The 27,820-nt window shown below is 35.7% G+C and overlaps 1 protein-coding gene across 2 annotated transcripts; it reads left to right on the top strand.

Annotated features, from left to right (window-relative positions):
- The first annotated feature begins 220 nt into the window (after window positions 1-220).
- FEM1C (fem-1 homolog C) lies at window positions 221-24,773 on the top strand. Of its 2 annotated transcripts, none has more exons than XM_063088168.1 (3): window positions 221-287; window positions 1,405-2,138; window positions 20,130-24,773. In XM_063088168.1, exons 2-3 carry the CDS (start codon window positions 1,595-1,597, stop codon window positions 21,437-21,439), a joined length of 1,854 nt encoding a protein of 617 aa, XP_062944238.1. In that variant the 5' UTR covers window positions 221-287; window positions 1,405-1,594; the 3' UTR covers window positions 21,440-24,773. The 2 variants fall into 2 exon arrangements, with proteins under 2 accessions (XP_062944238.1, XP_062944237.1); XM_063088167.1 differs by lacking the exon at window positions 221-287 and adding an exon at window positions 321-553.
- Window positions 24,774-27,820: the final 3,047 nt, after the last annotated feature.

The following is a 27,820-nucleotide window of genomic DNA, read 5'->3' as shown; positions in this document are numbered from 1 at the left end:
CTAAAAACGGGAGAGCTCGCCAGCACGACATACCCCACAGAAGCCGTGTCCACCACTGGCCGAGGCAACCCGCCCCAACCCGCCCCCAACCCGCCCCCAACCCGCCAAACGCACGCGCTGCGCCTCCTTCGCGGGGCTCACGGCCCCGCCCTCGCCCGCAGCGCCCCGCCCGGCCGTGCCGCCCCGCCCCGCCCCGCCCCGCCCCTAGGTGGTTGCTCGCGGCTACCGCCGCCCTCCCCTGACCCAGTGGCTTGGCTGCCCAGTCGGTGATGTGAAGCAGTGTTCAGGTTTGTCCGGCGCCCGGCCCGCAGCCCATTACACCACCCGCAGCCGCTGCAGTCCGAGTAGACTGGGAGGGCGGGAGGCAGCTCGGCGGGGCGGGGCGAGCAGCACGGCCGGATTCATTCCTGTGGGGCGCGGGGCATGGAGGAGCTGTGCGTCCGCCGGCGGAGCAGGGCTGCCCGGGCGGCGGCAGGGACAACGGTTTCCACTTGAAGGGGGAGACCCGAGCCCGAGCGGCCAGCGGCGGCGGGGAGGACTAGCCACCGGGCAGGTAGTGGCGGCGGCGATCTGCCAGGGACTGGGCCCCGGCCTGAGGCACCCGCGGAGAGGCCTGGGCGGGAAGGAGGGCGCCCTGGGAGCGGAAGGCGGGCAGTGGGCTGGAGGCCCCGGGCTTGGCGGCAGGTCGGAAGGGGGTCGTGGTCGAGCTCGGAGCTCGGGGAAGGGCTTCCCGTGTCTGGAGGAGGTAGAGGCGAAGGTTATGTAGGGGCGGCTGTAGTTCGGGACACCGCGGAACCCCGGGGGATAGGGGAGTATCAAAATGGGGCGGGCGAAGTTAATGACTAAAAGGCAGCCGGATTTCCTGAGAGCTTCGAGTAGTTTTAAAGGAAAGAGAACCTATCGGGTGAGGGTTTTAGTGTTAGCTGGCCGAGGTTTGGCGTGTCCGACCTTTTTGTTCCTTCTCGAATCCCATTCCGGCCACAATGAGGCCTTCCAGTCCCGCGCCCTTGGCCCGCTGTCCTCTGCAGATGCAAGAAAGGGAAACATCTCTGAACCCGCGTCTTTGCCTCTTTTGGTTGTACTCTCCCTGGGCGTGTGCAAAGCAAAACTAGAACAAAGCTTGTCTGGTTAGAGCTGGAGGCGAGAAAACCGGTTGCTAGTGTTTAAATTTTCCGCACACGGGGAAGAAACTGCCTCCCACAAAACATTTGGTCTCTGTGTGTACCCTTCTGTGTTTTCCTTTCCCACCTTCTCTGACGGGGGGTGGGGGGGAGAATAGTTCCTAAAGTATGATCCCCCCCCCCCCATTCTTCCCACAGAAATAGAAATAAAGGAAACCTAAATAGTGTTTTTGCCTTTACCTGTGGAAAATACAAAACTGGTACTTTTTTTTTCTTTCTCTAGTTTGGTGCTCTGGTTGTCAGATATTGGAAGGCAGTAGGACAGAACATACTCTCCGTGGTTTTATATCCGTTCTGGGGTGCAGTGATTAACATTGAACTTTGGTTCCTGTAACTCTTGTGTGTGTCGATAGAGTTAAGCTGGAGCTTTGCTTTGAAGGATAAATAAAGCACAGCCTCTCAACTGGACATAAATGGATCTAAAGACAGCAGTATTTAACGCAGCTCGGGATGGCAAACTCCGGCTTCTCACCAAGTTGTTGGCAAGCAAATCCAAAGAGGAGGTTTCCTCCTTGATCTCTGAAAAAACAAATGGGGCCACGCCACTCTTGATGGCTGCCAGGTACGGGCACCTTGACATGGTGGAATTCCTCCTTGAGCAGTGCAGTGCCTCCATAGAAGTAGGAGGCTCCGTCAATTTTGATGGTGAAACCATTGAGGGGGCTCCCCCTTTATGGGCCGCTTCTGCAGCAGGACATCTGAAGGTGGTCCAGTCTTTGTTAAATCATGGAGCGTCTGTCAACAACACGACTTTAACCAATTCAACTCCTCTTCGAGCTGCATGTTTTGATGGCCATTTGGAAATAGTGAAGTACCTTGTAGAACACAAAGCTGATTTGGAAGTGTCAAATCGACATGGACATACATGCTTGATGATTTCATGCTACAAAGGGCATAAAGAGATTGCTCAGTATTTACTTGAAAAGGGGGCAGATGTTAACAGAAAAAGTGTTAAAGGTGAGTTCAGCTTCTTTGTTTTTATTTTTTAAGTGTCTACCACTTATTTGCAAGAAGTTTGGTACGTGATTATAAGTAGATCAACATTGACAGAATCTAATTAATCTAATTAAAATAGATTAGCTAACCCTCCAGTATAACCTTGTTGAGTGTTTTTCTGATATTTGGTAATACATTGAACAAATGTGATAAAAAGACCACTGTAGCTATGTTAACCAGCATTTTCTCAATTTTATTTGGAGTAACAACTTCCAATTTCTGGGAAATGGGTTCCCCAAAGTTATAGAGCATGTTAGTTGTAGTTGATCTGACTCTTTAGGTTTATATTTAATCTATTTGGGAATATAGTTAAATGTTAATACATTTTTCTTAGCCTTTTTTTTTTTTAGAACAACTTGCAGTAGAGACTAGTATATTTAGTGAGTCATCTTGTTTGTTAGTCTAGGTAGGCATTTCGTTTGTTATTCTCTCAGAGAAGTAAGGCTAGGCCAAACTGACCTGGAGGAAGGATTAATATCAGTGGAAAAAGATAATCTTCCCTTTTTCCATATTTATTTGAGGCCAGTAGAAAATCCTCTTGTATAGAACATGTATGAAGTATAATATAGCAAGAGAGAAAGCAGATTTTTAAAACTGCTTTTAACAGAGAGCAAAACAAGTGCTAGATAAGACAGGTGGATTTGTTGGCTAGCAGCAATGTTAACATCTTTGTTTAGAAGAAGAGCTCAGGTTTACAATTGTGTATAATTTTCACTGATTGTAATAAGGTAAAAGCAGCAAATGATAGTTTAGAATTTTTTAAACTCTTAAAAGCAACTGTTTCATAACATAATTTTGATACTCATAAGCCTTATTTTTCTTAAATCTATTTATACAACAGCAAGGTAATTCACTACCTAATTTTAAAAAGCTATTAAAATTTAGCATACACATATTTTTAAAAAATTAAAACAGTACAAATTGGTTTACAGTGTTTTCAATGACAGTATTATTACTGCTGATTTTTAGACCTCTGACTTTCCAGCAACCACTCTTTAGTTTTTTTGTGTTTTTCTAGAAACAGTCTGTGCAAGTACAGGCTATTTGTCTGTGTATTCCTCCCTCCCTTTTTACCCTCACTGTTGGTTGATACATACTCTTCTTTTATTTTTTTTTTTAACCTAATTTATCTTGGATGTCATTGAACTCCAATACATAGCTTCCTCATTCTGTTTCATGACTATACAGTATTTTATTGTATGAGTGTACATAATTTATCTATTCTCTATTGATGGACATTTAGGTCATATCCAGTACTTTGCTAAATAAATGCTGCTGTGAACATTCTTCAACAAAAATGTTTCCTTGAATGCTTGTGTGAGGATAGCTGATGTATAAATACCTGTATTTGGAATTGCTGAATCAAAGTAAATGTGCATTTGTTATTGTGATAGTGTCTAATTTCCTCTCAGAGAAGTAAAACCACAGTTATGGAACACTACATAGTTACTGAGCACATTTATTGAACAGAGTATGATCTTTTTTAAAAAAAGATTTGTTTTAAAAATGATACAAGATCATTGTGATTTTCTGAAATTTTTTCCAGAGGACGTATGAAAATGTCACAATCCTAGTATTCAAAATATTTCTTCCAAAAATACTTCTGAATTTTGCATACATGTATGCATACATATATTACATATGAGCATACATGTTTCATATATGCATACATATATTTTATATATGTATGCAATTTTATATGCTGTTCTATAACCTGTTTTTTAGCTTAGTAAACGTTATCCTTAATGTCATTAATAGTATCTTTTTAATTTCAATAGCTGCATACTCTTCTAATGGAGTTTTATGTTGCTTCCAGTTTTTCAGTATGACAAATTATGTTTTTGTAAACATTCTTTCTCATAAATATTTTCATTTGTTCCTAATTATTTTTAGAGGTAGGTTGTTGGGTCAAAATACAGCATGGCCTTTTTTTTCTTTCTTTTTTCTTTATTTTTTTAAACAATCATCATTCTTTTGAAGAATATTTGTTTTAAGAGAACAAATTACTGTTTAACCATGTTAATATTGGGAATGCTTTGAAATTGTAACTAGAAGCAGAATGGTTAAAAGGTATGGCTGCTTTTTGAAGCTTGTTGACTTTTTTGTTTCTTTGTTTTGGGCTTTTTCTTCATTAGCTAATGATGATTATTCGTAAACTCATATTATTTAAGTCAAATTGGGCAATGTTTCAAACTTACGCCATTGGAGAGATGAATACTCGTACTGTTTCCCAGATGTTTTTGAAAGCTGCTTTATATACTTCTTGAGATACAGTGTATGAAAGAATTATAGTATAAAATAGCTCATGTTTTTGTCAGCATTTTTCCTTAATAAACTGTGAACAGTATTTAACATACCTTTGAACTATTTCAGAAGAATGTTTTCTTTATCACCATCATCATCTTATAGTCTTGTATGTGAGGGTGTGTACACTCCCTCTTTTGGCCGGATGATCTGCTAATTCTAAGTCATTTTTCCTCCAATATCAATATCTATAATGTATGCCTTTTAAAAATGCCAAATACATATAAAATGAGAAAACCATCTCATACCAAAAATTGTTTTCAGATAGCCTCAATTTTATATACATGCATATACAAGGATACTTCAAAAAGTTCATGGGAAAAATATGTATCTATCCATGAACTTTTTGATGTACCCTTTTATATGGATTTTATCACTTTGTGTGCAGTACTTTTACCTTTTCATGGTTCCTTTTAATTTGGACAGTGATTCATCATGAATGTGTTGGGCAAATTAAAGTACACATGCACCCTTTCCCACTGATGCTGAAACTTCCGTTCTTTGATAATCATTTTACATTGAGTCTCTGGATATTTTTCTTTAATGGGTAAATGGTAATAAAAAAGCAGTAACCAATTGAAACTGAGGCAGAGACATTGGAGAATGATCTGATATAGCAGCAAAACAGGATTTTTCCCACATTTTTAGCCTCATCCAAAAGTAGAAAAGACTGGAATAATTTCTTAGAACATTTTATATGTTGGAAATGATTCTAAGGAAAGAAAATGCCAATAGATTGTGCTTGTTCTGCTTAAATTATAAAATGCATGTGGCTTCCACATTCCATAACTTTGTAACAGGCAGTTGATGTTTGAATATATTGTTTAACCTCCTTCCATTACTTTTTAACAGGCTGTTGGCATTTTGAACATGTTTTACCCTAAGATGGAATTCATTCATTAATTGAGAGAGCATTTGTTGAGTCCCTCAGTGTGCCAGGCTGTTATTAGATTTAAGGTGTACAAAGATAAGTAAGACAAGATATCCAGTCCTTGATTCCCTGCTCTTGAGGAGTTCATGGTTTGGTTGGAGTGACAGGTTCATAAGCAGATACTTAAACCACAGTATGGTAAGTGTTAACAGTAATGCTTTTCTTGTGTTAGATGTTTGGAAATACTTTATCCCCAACAACTTATTACCCGAGAGAACAATGTGTTCCTTTTCCCATGGCATTTCAAAAGGGGTGAAAATCTTTGGGATATTTAGGAATACCTCTCCAGTTTAACACTCACAATAACTGATTTTTGAGACAGGAATTGGTTCCTATTTAAAACTATAGACCCCAAACTGAAGTGATTAGAAGCCCCTTAAAGCTATAACATTGATCTCAGTGCCTTATGGTTATAGTCATCTTTGGCTTTCTTTGGTTCTTTTGTTTGTTTTTTTGGTGGGAGTGGGAGGTTGTTTTTGTTTCTGTTTGGATTCGGAATAGACAGATCCAAAGTTAAATTACTTAAGCTCTTCAATTCTTCTTTTACACCCAAATTCCACCAGGAATTGATCAGCTGACAGTGCTTGATTCAGTGCTACAGACCAATAGAACGACTCTAGGTTGGGATTAAGAGACTGGCTCTAGAAGACACTCTTATCTTCACTCATGGGTCAGTCATTTTAGATTCTCAAGGTAATTTTACGTTAATTGGTAATAAGATAATTAATGTGCATTTTCTGTAGGCAAGGAATTGGACATTTTGGGGGCTATGAGAAGAAATGGTGTCACGTTTGTTAATTTGCTAAAGGAATGGTAAAAACAATCTGTGCTATAGTATTTTAGAGGAAGAGTATACTGAGTAGGAACACTTCATGGAGAAAGTAGAAGTTAAACTGGGCCTTGAAAGGATTGTTGGGGTTCAGATCTGCAGAAGGGTTTTGATACAGTTTTCCAGGCTTAGAAAATGGCATAAGAAGAGACACATTGAGAAATGTTTGGAGTGTCCAGGAATTGGAAAGTAGGCCTATTTGGACAAAAGGGCACTCAGGGCTAGATTATAAAGGACATTGAATTCTAGGTAAAAAAGTTTGATCTTATTCTTTGTGCAGTGTAAGCCTGTGAAAGTTTTTCTGCAGAGGAATAACTGGGTTTTTTGTTTGTTTTTTTAGAGAAACATCTAACTTCCTTTCACTACATTGTGAGTCTTTGAGGCTAGACACTTGGTGTTTTTAATCCCATCCGTGCATTAGGAAGGGGAAGAGTACCTGGCTTATAGAGGGAATTTTGGTAAATGATCTTGTTGAATGAACTTGTTGGATTTAAGAGAGAAAAAATTATAAGGTCCTTGATGGCAAGCACTGCGTTTTATAGTTATTTCTGTAGAGAAATAAATACATAACACGAAAGCTTGAAGCAATAGATACAGTAATTGTCAAAAATGATTGGTACATGTGGAACTCTAGTGGTTCAGAAAAGGAAGAAATCCATGTAGGCACGTGACAGTTAAAGCTAGTATTAAGAGAGAGAGCTAGTTCAGGCAGTTTATTTGCCTTTTTATTATGAAAAATTTCTAATTTATACATAAATGAAGGGAATACATCTGAACCACTGTGTATCCACCACCTTACTTCAACAGTTATCCTCATTTGCCAAACTTATAAAAACAGATGTTTTTCTCTCTCCCCTCCTTTTTAAAGCAAACCCAAGGCATTGTATTCTTTCTCTCCCATAGTGTAGGCATTTTAGGGTATAGATATATTTTAGTTAAGGAAATATTAGAAAAAATTAATTTTTTTCCCTACTATAAATTTATAAGAATCTCAAATAAGAAAATCTCCCCTATAAGTTAAAACTGTTGGTATTAAGATAACTGACTAAGAATGGTTATTAATGTTATTTTAGTACTATCTGAGAATGTTGGAAGCTGATGTTCTCTTTTCTTTCTTTGAGAACTCTCTCAGCTGTTCATTGCCTTAACATACCTACTTGCAGAGAAAAGTAAAAGGGAGAAGAAAGGCACTTAGAATTTCATTCCTCTTTGTAACATATCTGTGTTCATTTTGGTTTAATAACGTTTAAATAACTTACTAGTTGAATTCATTAATATTTTAATCCCACATCACCATGTTGCTCCTTCAGGTTATTCCATGTTCATTCTTTTTCCTCTTGTTTCCCCTGGTACACTTTTCTGTATCCTCAGGGAGAGTTGGTGTCCTAGTTGTATTAGCTAAGCTGTAGATGATGTGTAAATTGAGTTCAGTAAGGAAATATCCTTGTGGTCCTCTGTCCCTGGAGATTGGATTTTGAATTGTGAATCCTCACAGAGTTGAACTGAGGTTGGTAAGAATGAGTAGATCATGAACACTACTGCTGTTTCAAGGTTGTTGGTGGCAGCAACATGAACTTAAAACAAAGATTAAGATTTAACCTCTGAGTACATGTGGTTCCCTCACTGGGTTCATATTCATTAGATCTTTATAGATTGATTAATTAAATATATTAGTTTAAAATAAAATTCAGGAAGCCCTTGGCATTCTAGAGATTTATGCTATTGAAGCATCAGGAATGTATGTGATGGAAGATAGAGGTGGAAGAGCTAGGGAGAGGCCCAGTAAAGAAGACACCTGGATGCAGATGTGACCACAACATCTCTTCTTCCTTTTTTCCCTCCCTTTGAGAAGAGCTGCAGTTGAATAGGAAGTCTGTGAACTAGTATGCCAAAGAAGAGGAATTGTAGTGAAATTTGAATTTGATGTGATATTGATGTTTTTAGTCTTTAGATGAGCTTTTTGCACATATTAGTTGTTTTTAGTCCTCATCCCTTAGCTCCAGAGCTCAGCCTTGAAAATTCTACTTGACATCAGGAGCCATTTTGAAAGCAATTCCTCATTCCCCTCTAATCATAATGCATCTTCCCTCTGTGGATGCAGATTTTTTTAAACATTTAACTTTGTTGTGAGCACAAGGACTCGTGTTATTAAATTTCTGTACGTTTCTAGCTCAGTGTCTTATACAAAGAATTAATGGAGGGAACATAATGGTCTTGGCACAATTTATCTTTGATTCTTTTTTTTTTTTTTATGACTTTTTTGTGAATTCCTGTCCTTGAGAATCCCTCATGATAGAATATACAAAGGGAAGGGAAACATTCTGAGCAGAGGAACCTTCTAGTGCTCCTTTGATATCCTAAATTGTTTCTTTCTTTCTACCCCTTCTCACCTCCTCCCTCAACCCAGACCAATTAGTTATTCAGGGAATAAAATACTTGGAATCAGTATTGTTGTGTTGTTGAACTGCACTCCCCCCACTCTATTCTCGTATTTACAAGTGGACCTCTTCTAGACTCAGCTCAGCCCTAGCTATAAAGGTGAGGAAGAATGGGTTGGTGCCAAGCACAGTAAGCTGAAGAGGAGAAATGAGAATTGTTTTTGTGCATTTCCAGACAAATCTGTTACAATAAAAGATCCTTTAATTGCTGCTTTTATCAGTAAAAACTTAGACTTTTACCAAAAACACAACTATTTTTATTTTTTATTTTTTTATTTTTTTTAAAAATTTTTATGTGGCTGATTATTGCTCCCCATCACCAAAACTTCCCTCCCTCCCCCCTCGCCCCCTCCCCCCCAACAATGTCCTTTCTGTTTGCTTGTTGTATCAACTTCAAGTAATTGTGGTTGTTATATCTTCTTCCCCCCCCCCAGTTTTTTTTTGTGTGTGTGTGTGTGTGTGTGTGTGTGAATTTATATATTAATTTTTAGCTCCCACCAATAAGTGAGAACATGTGGTATTTCTCTTTCTGTGCCTGACTTGGTTCACTTAATATAATTCTCTCAAGGTCCATCCATGTTGTTGCAAATGGCAGTATTTCATTCGTTTTTATAGCTGAGTAGTATTCCATTGTGTAGATGTACCACATTTTCCGTATCCACTCATCTGATGATGGACATTTGGGCTGGTTCCAACTGTTGGCTATTGTAAAGAGTGCTGCGATGAACATTGGGGAACAGGTATACCTTCGACTTGATGATTTCCATTCCTCTGGGTATATTCCCATCAGTGGGATAGCTGGGTCGTATGGTAGATCCATCTGCAATTGAGGTTCCTCAAATAATTGGATTTTAAAACAGCTTTATTGAGATTTAAATCACATACCATTCACCCATTTAAAGTGTACAATTCAGTGTTTTTTTAGTATGTTCATGGAGCTGTGCAACTATCATCACAATCAACTTTTCATTACTCTCTCTCATCTCTTCTTCCCCCACCAAAACTGCACTAGTCTTAGGTAACCACTTATCTTTTTTTCTGTACCTATATAAATTTGTTGTTCTGGATATTTCATATAAATGCAGTCATATAATATGTGATCTTCTGTGACTTGCTTCTTTCACTTAGCATAATGTTTTCAAGATTCATTTCATAGCGTGTTTCAGTACTTTATTTCTTTTTATTACTACATAATATTCCATTGTATGGGTATACCACTTTTATCCATTCAGCAGTTAGTTGATGGGCTGCTGAAGTTTTTCTGGTTTTTAGTTATTATGAATAATTCTGCTATGAACATTTGTGTACAAGTTCTGTGGATGTATGTTTTCATTTCTTTCAGGTATATACCTACCTAGGAGTGGAATTGTTGTGTCATGTGATAACTCTTGTTTAACCTTTCAAGGAAATGGCAAACTATTTTCCAAAGTGGCTGTACCAGTTTACATTCCTATCAGCAATGTAGGAGCTTTCCAATTTCTTCATACCTTCTCCAACATGTTATTACTACCTCTTTTTTAAAATATAGCCATCTTAGAGACTATGAAGTGGCATCTCATTGTAGTTTTGATTTATATTTCTCCAATGACTAATGATGTTGAGCATCTTTTCAAGTACTTCATATGCTTATTGACCATTTGTATATCTTCTTTGGAGAAGTGTCTTTATATTCTTTGCACATGATTTAGTTGGGTGATTTATCTTTTTGTTACTGAGTTGTAAAAGTTGTTTATATATTCCAAATACAAGTCTTTTATCAGATAAATGATTTGCAAATATTTTCTCCAATTCTGTAAATTTTTTTTCACTCTTTTGGTGGTATCATTGATAGCAATTTGGATTTTTATTTCATAAACTTATTTTTCAAAAATTTGACTAAATTTGGCTGGATCACTTATATAATATTTGACTTAAATGAAAAAATTGTTAAGAGACTGCAGGGTTTACTGATACTGTTTACTACGTTAAGAACTTTTCCATGGATGAAACTGTGTAATGTAGTTGTAAAACATACCCTACTTCTGCTTTGGCATATATTTAATTTCAGAGTAAATAAGAATGATGAAATTTCATTTCTGTATGATGTAAAACAGGACTGTGACCTAGCCCTCCTTTTAAACATATTCATGTGATTTTATATAGCTATATGACAAATATCTATATAGCTGCCAAGAAAATAAGATTCTTTCTCTATATCCTTGTTACTGAAAGACCAACAGTGTAGGCATCACTTGGACTCACTCCAGATCAACTGAGTCAAAATCTGCATTTTAATATTGTCCTGGTGATTTTGTACATTAAAATTTGAGAAGCACAGCTTTCTTTGACTTATACTAAAACCACACATAAAGCTTGAACTACGTGAAGACTTTTTGTAGACAGAAGAATCTGTTGAATTGTTATTGCTAGAAAAAGCAATTTAAATGATAATAGGCATTTTATATTTGTTAAATATTTTGTAATCCTTATGAGGTCTGAAAAATAAAACATTTTTGTTTAATTAAAAAGATCAATCAATTCTGTCTACTGCTTGGGGGGGTTGGAGGGGTGGTTTAGAAACTGACCTAATCCTGATCCTGGTGAGTCTTAGTAATCTTACCCAAATTGAGATATTTATTAATGCTGTTGCAATTCTTTTATGATTAGGTGGTTGATTGGTAACAATCACTTGCTCTTATTTATCATTCAATCAAACCCAAAACATCTGGTGTGGATCCAGAGAATTTTTAGGCCTCAAACTAGTTTTACCCAAAATACTGGTATGTTTTGGGTTACTTATTTCAAGAAAAATATTAACCGCATCGTTAGGCACCTAAACTTTCCCAGTAGAGCGTGAATTCTTATCTCACATGTGCCTGCTAGCAAAAGATTACAGGTGTTTTTAAAATTAACAGCAGTGAAGAGTGGCACTTCAGATAATTCTTCTTGAGGAATAAATACTACCAGGCTTTGATGCATGAGCGCTTCCTGTAGTTCCCTGCCCTTAATATTCACCCTAGAAGCATCCCAATGAATATGGTACATAGTTCCCTGCCCTTAATATTCATTCCAGAAGCATCCCAATGAATATGGCTACTTTTCATTCTTCCAAAATTAATATATTTAGATCATACTGTTTTAGCTTTCTACAGAAATGCTTTAACTGAATTAAAACTTAATGTTGTGCCATTAGTTTTTTAAGAAATGTCCAGTTAACAAACATCTTTTTAAAATTAAAATTAAATATTAATTTAATGGTCTATGGCACATAACTTAGCACAGATTAGTCATAAGGACATAGTAACTCAGTTTTTAAATTTGGCTCACTGTAATAATTTTTTGCAAGAAATTATACTTAATATAGTATATCTAACACTCGAGTGAAACAACTGATAGAGCAAAATATTTACAATAAATATAACAAATGACTAGCTTTTATTTTATAAAGTATTCATACATAGAAAGACTGTTCCCACTGTTCCCAGAAACTGAAGCATAAGTATAAATGTCATAAAAGAAAATAAAGTTTGTAAACAGACATGAGAAATTTTTCTGTTTACCTAGGAATAGACGTAATATAAATTAAGAAATTAATTTCAGTACTAGAAAGGATACTATAAGAGTAGAACTTTGGGCCGGCCCCGTGGCTCACTCAGCAGAGTGTGGCACTGGTAGCACCAGAGGCTGCAGGTTCGGATCCTATATAGAGATGGCTGGTGCACTCACTGGCTGAGTGTGGTGCGGACAACACCATGCCGAGGGTTGCGATCCCCTTACCGGTCAGGAAAAAAAAAAAAAGTAGAACTTTAAAATATTTTTATGATCCCTTTGGAAGTGAATTGGAGCCATCACACATTTGTGATTCTGTTTTAAGCTAGGCATTTTTTTTTTGTCACTTGTTTATTCAAGTATAATTTATATACAATAAAATCCGTCCTTTTTAGTGTACAGTTGTATGTTTTGACAAACATACACTACTGCTACAATAAAGGGAAGAACAAAAAGTTTCTTAATACCACTTTGTAATTATTCCCCGCCCCTCCAGTCCCTAGCCCCTGGCAATCACTGCTCAGTTTTCTGTCCTAATAGTGTTTTAGGCATTCATTTTAATAGTGAAAATTCTGAAGCAATGCAGAAGTCCATCAGCAAGGAAATGCTTATGTAAATTATGTCATGCCCTCTTACTTGAACTTTTGCCATAAAACCATTAAGAATGATTATGTAGTATCTGTGTGGTTTACAGAGACTATGCAGACTGTATGCTAACATAATATGACAAAATGCCCAAGATATAGGTGGAAAGCAGAAGACAGTTGTATGTGTACTGGTTACAACTTTGTCAAAACATACTATATAAAAAGATTTGGAGGAATGACACAAAAATTATAGTTGCTTTAAAATTATGCCTTTTAGTGTTTTTTGTTTGTTTTTTTCTTAAGCCTCTCTCTTCTAAACTAAGTAATGCTTCAGGCTATAATTCAAAAACTTATCTTTAGGTCCTTCAGGGCATGAAAGTGTAGTGGTTATATAGTTAACCTGTTTGAGTATTTAAGACATTTCCTCCTAAATTTTACTTTTTGAACTTACTTTGTCCTCAGAAGCTAAGTTTGTGATATTGAATATTATAATAGTGGATGTTATATGAGTACCTACCAACGTGTTTATTCACCAGACATTCTCAAAATGATAAATTGATCTGATATAACCAAGACCTCTTTGAGAAGCTGAAATTTCTGGTGAAACCTGAAGGACAAACAGTTAGAAAGGTAAAGAAGAAAGAGTGTATTATAGGAAAATCAAGAACAGAGGCATGGAGGTGTAAGTGGTGTTAGGAGAAGTACTTAAAATGGAGTAGTGTAATGCATAAGCAAAATCTGCCTTGTGTGGGGGAGGTATTGATAATGTCTTTTGGGTTAGAGCAGATGTTAACAAGCTGTGGCCCAGGGATCAAATCCCTCTCATTCCTGTTTCAGTATTGCCTGAGAGCTAAGAAATGGTTCTTATACTTTCTAATGGTTGGGGGGAAAAATCAGATAAAAAATATTTCATGACTTGTGAAGATACTTGAAAATCAAATTTCAGTCCATAAGTAAAGTTTGTTGTAAAACAGCTACTTCCATTAATTTCACATACAAGTGTTGCCTGTGGATATGTTAGTGCTACTACTCCTCAGAGATTAGTGGTTACAGCAGAGCCTTTATAACGTGCAAAGCCTAAAATACTCTGGCCTTTGACAGAAAAAGTTTGCCAACCACAGGGTTAGAATCACAGTGAATCATTCATACCAGAGATAATGAGAAATGAGGCTGGAGAGGTAGAGTAGGGAAATATTTCTCATACTGTACTTATGTATATACCAACTAACCAAGATTAAGGTTTACTTTATATAACATGCTTTCTGAAACTATAGATTTCTTCCTTATTGCCCTCCCCTCCACACAGCTAGTGCTTTGAGAATTAATGCTGTAGAATTTTTAAAACCATCTTTAAAAGTTTTCTACTGTTTCCTTAAAGGAAGCAGGAAAACTTTTGAGCTGGGAAGGGATGTGATTGGTTGAAGCTTCATTATGAGGTTTGGCTTATATTAGGTATAACTTATTCATTGGAGTTTAGTGTGACTGGCATTTAAAATATGACTTCAGAAATGAATAGTACATTGAAATGGCATTTGGGAAACATGGGTTTAAGTTTTACCAGTAATTTCTGTTTTCTGTTTATATGTAAAATAAGTTTATCTTCTGTACCTTGCATAGTTTTTTAATATAAGACTAAAAGGAGGCAACAGTTAATAAATAAAATTTAGGAAAATATAAAATTCTATACTAGCATATTTATAACTTTTTATTTTTCATTAATTTCTGCTTTTATTATTTGCTTCTATTTTCTCTGGGTTTAATTTACTGTTTTTTCTCCATAACTTCTTGAGATGGAAACTTAGTTATTGTTTTAAGCCTGTCTTCTTTTCTAATACAGTTGTCCCTCTGTATCTGGGTGCGGGGGGATTGGTTCCAGGACTTTTCGTGGAAACCCAAATCCTCAAGTATTCAAGTCTCTGACATAAAGTGATGTAGTATTTGCATATAACCTGCGCATATCCTCCCATATACTTTAAATCATCTCTAGATTACTTGTAATAACTTACACAAGGTAAATGCTATGCAAATAGTTGTTATACTGTATTGTTTAGGGAATAATGACAAGAAAAAAAGGTCTGCACATGTTCAGTACAGATACATTTGGGTTTTTTTCTGAATATTTTTGATCCGTGGTTGGTTGAATCCACAGATGCAGAACCCGTGGATACAAAGAGCTAACTGTATGTACATTTAAAAGGGTGTACGTTACTCTCCTAACACAGATTTTAGCCATATTCCACAAGATTTGTTATTTAGTGTTTTTGTTTGTTTGTTTTTTTGTCTTTTTGTGACCGGTAAGGGGATCGCAACCCTTGGCTTGGTGTGGTCCACACGGCGCTCAGCCAGTGAGCGCACCAGCCATCCCTATATAGGAGCCGAACCCGTGGCAGGAGCGCCGCTGCGCTCCTAAGCGCAGCACTCTCCCGAGTGCGCCATGGGGCCGGCCCTTAGTGTTTTCACTGTCATCTAGTTAAAAATATTGTCCAATTTCCACTGGACTTTTTTCTTTGACTACATGGGTTATTTAGAAGTGAATTTTTGAATTTTGGATATACAGAGATTTTTATAGTTATCTTTTTGTTTTTGATATCTATGTTCATTGCATTGTGGACTTATACTCAGTGATTTCAGTCCCTTGACATTTGTTGAGACTTGTTTTATGGCCCAGAATATGGTCAGTATTTGCATATGCTCTATATATCCTTGGAAAAATGATTCTCTACAATTGTTGAGTCCATTGTTCTTATATATATGTCAGTTAAGTCAAGTTTGTTAATTGTTTTCAAATCTTCTTTATCCTTACTCGTTTTGGTCTTCTATACTGAGAAAGGTGTGTTCACTATGTTTGTGGCTTTGTTGTGGATTTTCCTTGTAGTTCTGTTGATTTTTGCCTTATATAATTCAAATTCTATGTTATTAGGTGAAAACAAATTTAGAATTATTATATCTTTGTGTTTTGTATTTTATATCATTATGAAATGCTTCCCTTTATCTCTAATTATTCATTTTGCTTTAAAGTTCACTTTGATATTTTAATATCAGATACTTATTATGGTTAGGTTTTGCACAGGATGTATTTTTTCTATCTTTTTACTTCCAGCATTGCCTTATCTTTATATTTAAGGTGTGTCTGTTTGTAAACAGGTGTTTTGAGTTTTCTATTTGTGTTTGCTGTCAGTTTTTGTCTTTTAATGGGACCATTTAATTCACTTAACATTAAATTACTGATATATTGGAATTTTAGTCTGGCTACATTTTGATTTTTATTTGTTTTACCCATTTTGTGTTCCTTTGTCTCTCCTTTTTTCCTTTCTTTTCGATTTTTATTTTTTCTCTATATTCAAGAAAATGCAGTAGTTATGTACATAACCTCCAGCTATTATTTTAAGTGGTTACCTTATATAGTACCATTTTGACTTATCAAAGGCTAACATAAATTTCTAATTTTACCTCTTCCCAACAACTTAGAACAATTTAAGTCCAGTTATCCTCCTTACTTTTATGCTATTGCTGTCAACTATTTTACTTCCATATGTATTTCAAACCCTACATGACATTATTTTTAAGGGTTTTTTTTAGGTTTACCCACAAATGTACCTTTTTGTTCAAGTTTATGCCCACATCTCCAGGCTTCCTTGTGGCTCATCTTCTTTCTGCCTAAAGAACACCGTAAAATGTTTAGGTCTGTGGGTAATAAATATTTTAGTTTTTTCTTTTTCTTTTCTTTCTTAACCTGAAACATATGGGTATAGAAATCTGAGATGGAGGCTACTTTACTTTGGTGTTTTAAATATCATGTCTCCTGGCTTCTGTTGTTCCTGGTGAGAACTTTGCTGTTAGTCTAATTGTTGCTCTTTTGCAGTTAATTTCTACCCATTCTCTGGTTTTAAGATTTTTCTCTTTGTTCTTAGTTTTCAGCAGTTTTACTATAGTGTGCCTCAATTTGGTTTTCTTTTTCTTTATCCTTCTGGAGTTTGTAAAACTTATTAAATTTGTAGTTTAATCTTTTATCAGCTTTAGGAAATTCTCTGACTTTATCTCTTTAAATATTGTTTTTGGCCCATTTTCTTCCTCTAGGATTCTGGTTTAAGTATGTTAACTTTTCTGACATTGTTTCCACTCTCTTACAATAATCTCCTGGTTTTCCAAATTTTTACCACTCCATTCTTCTTTCTGTGTATTGTGATCTGTCTTCTAGTTCATTAATTCTCTATTCAGCTGTGTGTAATCGACTTTTGAATTCACTCATTGAGTTTTTCAGTTTTAGAATGTCCATTTGATTCTTTTTTGTAGTTTCCAGTTTTCTATTGAGCTCTCAAATTTTTTTTTTTTTTTTTTTAAGATGACCAGTAAGGGGATCTTAACCCTTGACTTGGTGTTGTCAGCACCACGCTCTCCCAAGTGAACTAACTGGCCATCCCTCTACGGGATCCGAACCCGTGGCCTTGGTATTATCAGCACCACACTCTCCCGAGTGAGCCACGGGCCAGCCCCTGAACTCTCAATTTTTAAAAAATGTCTTTAAATATGCTAAGCATAATTATTATTTTAAAATCTGTGTCAGTAACTGCATTATCTGGATCTCTTTTTGGGGTTTTCTGTCAGCTCTTATTTCTCTTGGTTTTTGTGTTATGGCTTCTTGTTTTCTCTTCTGCCCATTATTTTTGATGGAGTACCCAGCATTACATATGAAGAATATAAAAAATAGTTTGAGCCCTAATATGATAATATCTTCCTCTAAATAATATTTATATTTGCTTCTGGCTTTTGATTATGTATACTAGCAATCCTGGAATATTTTAACTCAGTATTGAGATGATTTTAAATTGGATTTCAGTTTCTATAATGGCTTGTCTTTGCATTTTACCTTTACTCCCTAGGGTACAGACCTTCAGAGCTTTAACCCAAAGCGTGGGGAGTTTTCAAAGTTTCCTTCTTGGTAGGCTATGGACTCCAGTTTTCTTCTGTAGCCTGCAAGTCTGTCAGAACTTCTGCTCAGTTTTTCAGCTGTCTCTTCCAGAATATATGGAGGCCATTGTGGGAAAGCTGCCCCAAGTTCTGCATTTCTCTAGTTTTCTTTCTTCTCCTAGATATTGTCCCCTTGTTCTCTCTTAAATGCTGTCAGTAAGATTTTTGAAAATATATTTTTCAGACTTCTTAGTTCTTAGTGGGAGAGTGATCACTTTACTCTGCCATTGCTAGATATGAAAGTCTTCCTTTTTTTTTTTTTTAAAGCCCCTTTTTCCCCCAATATGTGGGTGTATTCAAAATACATATATTCTGTATTTTCTCAATAAATATAGAAATTTAGTTAATTAAAAAACTGGTTTTTGCTGCATTTTTATTCTTGATTTTATTTTACTGTGAATAGAGAAGAATGCCATCTAAGCCTTCTCTTTATATTCAGTTTTCTCTTTACTTATATTGCCTATTCCTTAGAAAAAATGGGAATAGTAGGGGTTTTCAATTCAAAAGAGTTTTTAAAATATACTAGGTAGTAGTTGGGTTTAAAAAGTTATTTTGAACAAATGAACATCAGTAGTCAAAAGTTTTGGGCTCTCAGTGCTTGGTTACCTTACACATTGCCAAAACATTTTGTCAGACACCATTTCATTATAGACCATGAAATCTTCGGTCATAATAAACATATCCAGAATAATTATGAAGTCCTCGTAGATATCATGGAAAACTAAACAGGATAAGCTTGTAGAAAGATTAAAGCCCAAATGTATAATAACTTGTTTTTTCTTATTTTAGTTAAGTAGATTTGTTTTTGAAGTTTTTAGGTTTAAACCACTTTCTGGTATATATACTATGTTGGGGGTCCCCAAAGCCACCCCCACGTTTGGAGATGACTCATCATACAGTTGTACTTATGGCCAAGATTTATTACAGCAATGTAATAAGGATACACAGCTGGATCATAAGGGGAAAAAGCTCAGGTGAGGTCTAGATGAATATGTGCAGGCTTTTTTATGCTCCCTCCCTCTGTATGAAGGATTGTACAGAACACATTCTTCCCCAGAAATGAAAATACATGTATGCAGTGTTTCTGCCCAGGGAAACCCATGAGATACTCAGTGCTCAAGGTCTTTATTGGGGACTGGTTACAAAAGTCCCCCTTTGCCTAGTACATATTCAAAATTTCAGACTCCCAGAAGGAAACCAGGTATTCAGCACAAACTGCATTTTTGGTACTTTATCACTTTTGATATCACAGTTTGCCACCATTATCACTTAGGGAAAGTTTTATATCAGTGTAGAGAACTGTTTATCAGACAAGTTCCCAGATGCCAGCCAAGGGTCAACCTTGTAAGTAGGTCTTTCTAAGGGATAGCAGTCTCAGCCGGCTATGTTAACTCTTTTCTACAGATATGCCTAAAATGACTCACTGTTACAATTTTCTACAGATGGTGTATGTAAATATCAGAAGTCTACACGATAATTTCTGTTTTGATAATTAGTAAAATATTTATCATTAAACTTAAGTAAAATACCTGGTACTTATAATGTCTTAATATGTTTCACATGGGCTTTTACTTATGTGCCAATGCTTGTTGTCAGTTTTAATCCATGTGTGGGAAGAACAGGACAGTGTTAGAACATTTAGTATATCTAAAAGGAATGTTTAAAAAATTAAATCACAGTGGGAAATAATCCATCATGAAAGCATACTTTAGATGTCTCCTTTTCAAGTTCATAATTGAAGCACCCACTTATTTTTCAGATTTCAGTGGACTTGTTTCTCTTATGAGAACTTTTTTAGGAAAGTACTTTGTTACCAAGAATTTTTAGCTAAAACAGATGAAGTTCATTTGACAAAGAGTGAAAAAACAATTTCTGACTACCATTAGAATCAAATTGAATAATCTTAGATATTAAAGACTAGATACCTCGTTTGTAAATGTGGAAGCTGACACAAAGTTAAGTGACTGTCAGCAAAACTGAATAGCTGCTTTATTTTATCTCATTTATTTTTAGTCATAGACTATACACTTGAAAACATTAATGAAATATACAAAGAAGCCATAGATTGATTAATTTTGAGTTTCATCTGGTGACTTTTGATATCTTCATACAAAATTTGGTCATTTCATTTATTCAACAGGTTTAACAAGTACTTTTTTTAGCCCCTGCTATGTATCAGACACTAGATTTGGGTACTGAGGATAATTTTCTTCCTCATTTGTAATCAAATTAAAGTATGTTCTACTTAAGGGTGGCTTGGAGCTGCCTGCTTGTCTTTAGGTTCTAAAGTACATATATGTATTACGTTATATCCTGGTCTCTCAAAGTATGTTATTATTTTTTTCTCTCTCTCTCTTTCTCTTTAAGGTAATACTGCATTGCATGATTGTGCAGAATCTGGAAGTTTGGATATCATGAAGATGCTTCTCATGTATTGTGCTAAGATGGAAAAGGATGGTTATGGAATGACTCCCCTTCTCTCAGCAAGTGTGACTGGTCACACAAATATTGTGGATTTTCTGACACACCATGCACAGACCAGCAAGACAGAACGTATCAATGCTCTAGAGCTCCTGGGAGCTACATTTGTAGACAAAAAAAGAGATCTACTGGGGGCTTTGAAATACTGGAAAAAGGCAATGAACATGAGGTACAGTGATAGGACTAATATAATTAGTAAACCAGTACCACAGACACTAATAATGGCTTATGATTATGCCAAAGAGGTAAACAGTGCAGAAGAGCTAGAAGGTCTTATTGCTGATCCTGATGAGATGAGAATGCAGGCACTATTAATTAGAGAACGTATTCTTGGTCCTTCTCATCCTGATACCTCTTACTATATTAGATATAGAGGCGCTGTCTATGCGGACTCTGGAAATTTCAAACGATGCATCAACCTGTGGAAGTATGCTTTGGATATGCAGCAGAACAATTTGGACCCTTTAAGTCCAATGACCGCCAGCAGCTTATTATCTTTTGCAGAACTATTCTCCTTTATGCTACAGGATAGGGCTAAGGGCCTTCTGGGTACTACTGTTACGTTTGATGATCTTATGGGCATACTGTGCAAAAGTGTCCTCGAAATAGAGCGAGCTATCAAACAAACTCAATGTCCAGCTGACCCATTACAGTTAAATAAGGCTCTTTCCATCATTTTGCACTTGATTTGCTTGTTAGAAAAAGTTCCTTGTACATTAGAACAGGACCATTTCAAAAAGCAGACTATATACAGATTTCTTAAGTTGCATCCAAGGGGAAAGAATAACTTCAGCCCTCTTCATCTGGCTGTGGACAAGAATACTACATGTGTAGGGCGGTACCCTGTTTGTAAATTTCCATCTCTGCAAGTTACTGCTACACTGATAGAATGTGGTGCTGATGTGAATGTCAGAGACTCCGATGACAACAGTCCCCTACATATCGCTGCTCTGAACAACCATCCAGACATCATGAATCTCCTTATTAAATCAGGTGCACATTTTGATGCCACAAACTTACACAAACAAACTGCTAGTGACTTGCTGGACGAAAAGGAAATAGCTAAAAATTTGATCCAGCCCATAAATCATACAACATTGCAGTGTCTTGCTGCTCGTGTCATAGTGAATCATAGAATATATTATAAAGGGCATATCCCAGAAAAGCTAGAGACCTTTGTTTCACTTCATAGATGATAATTTGACTGTATTTTAGCACTGTTAAAGCACGAAATGGTAACAGTTGTTTCATAAATGAGCACTGTTGTGATAACACCAGCATTCATTTAGCTTGATATCATCATGCTCTCATTGGCTAAAGCATTATAAGCATCAAATTTACAGGATTGGTTTCCCAGTATTTAATATAAATATACCATATAATATATTGTTTGTGAATTATTGAGAAATGTAATGTCATATTCAGATTTCTAAAATTGTCTGCCAAAGGCTTATCCATTCTGGTTTTGTTTGCTATTGGGACAGAGTTAACTGTTTTCAGTGGTGTCTTTATACTTTACTGGTTTGTGAATTTTATACAGTTGAAGGCCTTTCTCTCTCACTTCTCTTCCCCAAGCTTCTCGCCTGTTTCCACTTTATTTCTTTTTCCTAACCATTTCTGCTACAATTTTTTTTCCCTTATGGACCCCATGCTAGGTTGTACAAACTTGATGGACTTGTTACCATTTTTAGTTACCATAAGTGCTTTATCTTCTCTATGCACCGGCTTAAACTTGACTATTGTATGTTAGCATATTTTCTATGCAGCAGCTGGTCAACTTCAACTCAAAACACTGTTTTCTTAAGTTTGTTACAAAGTTCATTTTGTGATAGTACTCTTGTAGCATGAAAATTTTCAGAGCTGCAGGTTAGCTATCTTAGCTCAAGCTTTTTTGTTTTTTTCCTTCACTTCTGAGGTTTTTTTCTCTAATACACTGAAATTTTTTTGTGCTAAATTTGGGAAACAAATCTATTCTAACTCATTAACCCAGTTGAAATTTAGGTCTGTCATCTTAATATATCATGCAGTAAAGGGAAGATTCTAAAGTGACCCACCTTTCATGCTGCTCCAGCATTGTCCTGCTTGTGCTGATGGTGTGATTAGGTGTAGCAAATTTGCTTAAACTTAACCTCAAAGTTTATAACACAGCTTAACAAGTCACATTAAACTATTCTGTAATTGAACTGCAAATCACTGTTAGTTATAAGAAGAGCTAAAGCATGTCAGTGGCATGACGCTTGCCAAGCCAGATCTAGGCATCTACGATAATTAAAGTGTTTTAGTATGCAATTTACTGCCATAGTATCAAAGGTCAGTAACAGTGTTCTTTCTTTCTTCAAGCTTACGTATACCTTTAAAGGTAACTTGCATGAATTACTTTGGTCTCAATAATTTGTCACCCTAGTAATAAAAGGTTGCAATGCTTCCTATTTCCGTATCAAAAGTTAGCCTTTCTTTTTCTTCCTCCCTCTCTGCCTCTCTCTTTCTATCTCTCTTTTCTTTTTCATTTTTTTTAACAGATTTGCTAATGCCACAGAAAGGGCTCTTTTAACTTAAGAAAATAAATGAAAAGTACTAAAAAAGATTCAGGTAACTATTATTCAGCACTTTATTGTTATTCAGAATAAAATTAATGATGGCATATTTTGCCCTGCAAATGTCTTAATGAAATTGTTCTGAATAAAAAGCTCCTTATTGATGTGAAAAAAACTCAGTTTACCTGTGAGTTTAATGAGCTGGATTACTCACTTGGATTTTTGTGTTGACTTTTTATTTTGTGGGTTGATGTAATGCCATTTAAGGGGTCAGCATTGCCAACAGTCACATTAGGTTTATCTTTATCTTTATTTAATTAAAAAACTTGTAGCAAAGAATAGTTAATAAACAGGTAAAAGAACTTTAACTTTTTGGTTAAATAATTGAAGTTTAATTTTTTAAAATATATCTTTACTCATTTTACTATGTTGTAAATTTGTTTTCACCATTGTAAAGGGTGAATTAGATATAAATGGGCATTCTCCAACCTTTTGATGAAGAGGCTTTACTATCTCTCATTTACTGTGGTCAAATTTGATGAAATATTTGAACTGCCACTTACATTAAGACTACTTTAATTTATGACTTAGGTACTCTAGAAATACCAAGCATCAATATTTTGACATCATATGCCTCTAATCTTGAGATATAAGAATTATATATGCATGAGCTGCTTTTTTTAAAAAAGGAGAACTTTGCCAGTATGGTAAATCTGTATTAGATGACAATTGGATTTTTAAGTGATTTAATATTTCCCCCACCTTATGGAGGGTGGGTGAGAGGGCTTAGTTGCTCTTGGAGTAAGACACGTCTCACACTGTTTTACAGGTGAACTTGAATTGTGCAACTCCAGTACAAAACAAAGATTTCTTGAAATAATATTTTTCTGCCACTAAAAGTAGATAACTTACAACTAATCCTCAGTCTTGATAACTGAAATGCCTTATTTCAATTAGGATACAATTTTCCCTTTTCTGTTTGCCACCCCCACAAATGCCATTAGGAGCTGTTGAAAAAATCAGTTAGTTTAATAACTCAAAATTGTCTGTGATTCTATTTTAGGGAAAGTTGGCTCATAAATGTGACCTCAGACACTATTAAGGCCTTCCTCAGAAAGTTTTCTCAAAATTGTGAGACTGAATAAAATAAAATTCTTAAATTTGTGATTTTTTACAACTACAAATAATACATTTATAGTTACTGAGGTAATTGCACTAATTTTGAGCCAAACTAAACTGTACAGTGTAGCATGGTGGTGTTGGCTGTAGTTAATGTGTAAGTTTTGATTCCATTTCTACAAAAATACCCTGTTGCAGCCTGCTGAGTTTAAGATGTTCCATTATTTTGATCATTTCTGTGCAAAAAAAGTCATTTAACTCAGATTAGAGCTGACTTTATAAAGAAAAGTAGATTGTAGATGAAAAACTAGTCATTTTTCTTATCCATAAATCTGACAGACTCAGATAATTTGATGCCCTATATGACTTTGAGGCTGATTGCTCACTTGTAAAGCGACTACTTTAATGTACAATATTTTAGAGACCCCCATCTACTGTGACTTGGGAAAATTGTTTAGGTTATATTTTGAAAAGTAGCTCTTTAAAATCATATTGCTCAGCAGAAACCTTAGGCTGAATTTACAAGTATCATCATCTGTGTAATTAATTTTCTCAGAATCGTGGGAACTGGATGAGATAACATATTCTTCTTACACACTGTAACAGCAGCATTATTGCTTGGAACTTTAACTGTTTTAGAGTTAGATACTAAGGAAACTAAAACTAATTGGATGTCATTCTTTTCTTTCTTCCTTTTTTTCTTTTTTTACCCTCATGTATCACTAAACAACTAGTTTCTCTCCTTTTGTCAGTTCCCATAGTGTATTTTTCAAAAGAAGTACTGTATTCAGATGCCAGCCAATAAGTTGTCACACAATGGAAAATGATATGCCACAACATTCATTGTAAGGTTTAATAAAATTAAATTTGCATCAAACTTAAGTGTATTCTTATTAACTCATTACTTAATTAATGTTGTCTTCCTGCATATGATAGTGGACTCCTGGATTTCTGTTTCAAAAAACAGGATACTTGATAATTTATGGCCAGTTAAAACTTAAGAGGTAGCATTCATTTTTAATACTTCTATGTAAAAAAGATGGTTTATGTACAGTGTGTTCTAAATTTTTTTTCTAGTAAAGACTACAGAAAATAAAGATCAGAGAAGACGTTTGCTGTCAAACACATAGGAAGAGGCCTGCTTTTAACTCTTGTTCTTGTTTTTTAGTTGATTTGGTATTAAGTATCAGAAGTGTATTATAAATATATTACTATGAAGGTAAATATATTTTGTAAATTTATTTCCATCACTTTTAAGTTGTAAAATCTAAGTAGTCCTTGGCTTTTCCTTATATCTCAGTTACCTAATACAAAAAGTTTTAACAGATCCAGAAAATGTGTTGGCCATAATTTCTGAGCTCTGAGCATAAATCGAAACATCCAGTTTTGTAGGTTTTCCCTTTCTGAATCTCTAATATATACTTTATCCATGACAAGTATAGGCTTTGTTATCCTTTTTACAGGGCCCTTTGAAACATTAGTCTTTACTCTCAGTTCTTTGGTTCTGTGGTTGTCCCCACTACAACCACCAATTGTTAAAAGGAAATCTTAACAAATTTGTAAGGAAAAGAATATATTTTTAAGGATCTGAACAAGAAAAAGTCTTAGTATACCCTCAAGATACTCTATTTCTCCAGAATACTTTATTTCTTCTTTTTCATCTCTGCTATTGGATAGAATGTTCTTTGTCGAGAAATTTGGGGGGAGTTAAGTGAAATAATTGGTTCCTGTGGCATGTTATCTTTTCATATGTTTATTGCAAAGACTTTTAAATTAAGATTTTCACTCATAAAATTGCAGCTTTATATAATTATGTCAATTTACTGGATTTTTCTAATATATTAATGTCTGATTTCAAAAGTGAAATACAGTTTCCTGCCTTAAAAAAAATTGAAAATTTAAACTTACAAAAGAAATATATTTGAAACATTCACATCAAGAAGGATTTGATTAGTAGTTCCTCTAGTTCAATTAGGGTGCTATTAACCACTGTATACTTTGGTGTAGGTCGAGGAGTAGAGTGGTTCAAGGTATTTGATATTATTAATGCCAAAAACAAAAATGGAAAGATGATTCCGTATATTTTAGAAAAAATTTTTGTGTGTGTCTGGCCAGTATGAGAATCTGAACTCTTGATCTTGATGTTAACCAACACCATGCTCTAACCAGATGAGCTAACTAGCCAGCCCTGAATTTTATTATTATTATTATTTATTTTTTGGCAGCTGGCCGTACAGGGATCAAACCCTGGACCTTGGTGCTGATGTTCTAACCAACTAAGCTAACCAGCCAGCCCCATCAGTCTTTTATGAAGTGAGTTCTTGATTTTTTTAGACACATTTGAGCTAATTTATTATTTACTTTTTTCCTTGGGATTCCCAAAGACCAAATATAATTTTGTAACAGCAGGTTTTCCTCCTTGTTTACATAGTAGTAGATAATCAGTAGTAATTGATCCTAGGATTAGTATTTACTTTTAAAATCCTTTCATCCTTGTAATTGTCTTTGTAGATTTTAAAGCTATAAAGGATACTTGTGATAGTACATAGTTGTTCTTCTAAACCTTAGTAGACGCCTTGATATTTTTAAAGCCAAATGTATTTATTTAATATATTCAATACAAGGGCTGAACTCAAGACAATTGAAAAACAAACAAAACAAAAATGACACCACAGCTTAAGATAACAGAAATAAAAAAAAGGATATCCTGAAGAAAAAAAATGAAAAGATAATGGGGAATGACTGGGCAGCCAGGGTCAAGGATACCTGCTTTGTGGGGTGTTCCAGAGTGTAGCAGCATTTGTGTTTAACGCATCTAACAGGCTGTAGATGGAAAGTAGGACAATCCTGACGTCATGCAGGGCAGACCAGTTGTCCTTCAGGAGGTCCACGCCGGTGTTACCTGGATGTCCAAGTTGCAGGGGTAGCAGGGAATGAGGAACTTCAACCATGCGCACATTGTAAGTGTAACCACAGGGCACTCAGGGAGAACTTATACTGCAGGTCTTTATACACTATTGCCATGGCTCCGTGGATGGTCCCCACTCATTTGAAAAGTTTCTGATTCAAGGAAGGCAGGAATTCCTTTGTTCCCAGACATCATGGGGGTCATCAGCCCCCTGTCTCTTTTTGCCCACGAGCCCTGGGCGGCACCCCGCTGGGCTGGCTCCTTTACTGCAGGTGCCCACAATGCTGGTGGTGGCCATCCTCACCTTGGTTCTTTAGTAAAAGTAAAACCAGTTCAATATTCATTCTATCAATAATAACGACATTATGCTGCATGATATTGTATCCTCTCCCTATAGAAGACGAAGATAAAAGCAAAAAGAAAACCACCAGTCTCACCTCACAGTTATATACAGTCTGATGCTTAGGTATGTTTTCCTCCGCACCCGCACCTCCGCATTTTAAATCTTAAGTTCTTTCAAGACAAAAAGCAATTCTTAAAGTAGTGAGTGGTAGTTAAAATTTGGCAAATTCTGAATACAGAATTAGGTCAAGAATGATTTTAAATGAGTGTGGCCAGTTTATATTTGAATGTCGAGGGAAAATTAGAAATATTCCTCATACCCTTTTAAGGTAATCTTTCACCAAAAAAACAATAAGCCCACATTTTTCGCTAGTTTTTTCAATTAATGTCTTTAGTGGCTGATATTAGGATAACTTCTATTCATCTAAAAGTAACTTTTAAAAAAGTTTTGAAAGCTTTTAGTTACACATACAGAGCTTATTAAACCTTTCTGATTGTAATCTTAATAAACTGGTATTTTGTAGTATTTAGTTCTCTTTTTTGCATCACTGAACAAGTCTTGATATATTTTAATTATGAAAATGATTTTACCAATAACATACAAACTAGTAGGAGTTGTAGAATATTTTTTATTTCTTTGAATTCTCCAAAGTTTTTTTTAAGATTTTGAAGTA

Source organism: Cynocephalus volans, chromosome 2, assembly GCF_027409185.1.
Source record: "Cynocephalus volans isolate mCynVol1 chromosome 2, mCynVol1.pri, whole genome shotgun sequence".
Classification (NCBI taxonomy): domain Eukaryota; kingdom Metazoa; phylum Chordata; class Mammalia; order Dermoptera; family Cynocephalidae; genus Cynocephalus; species Cynocephalus volans.
Note: the sequence above shows the minus strand (reverse complement) of the source record. Positions and strands in the feature narration are given on the sequence as shown.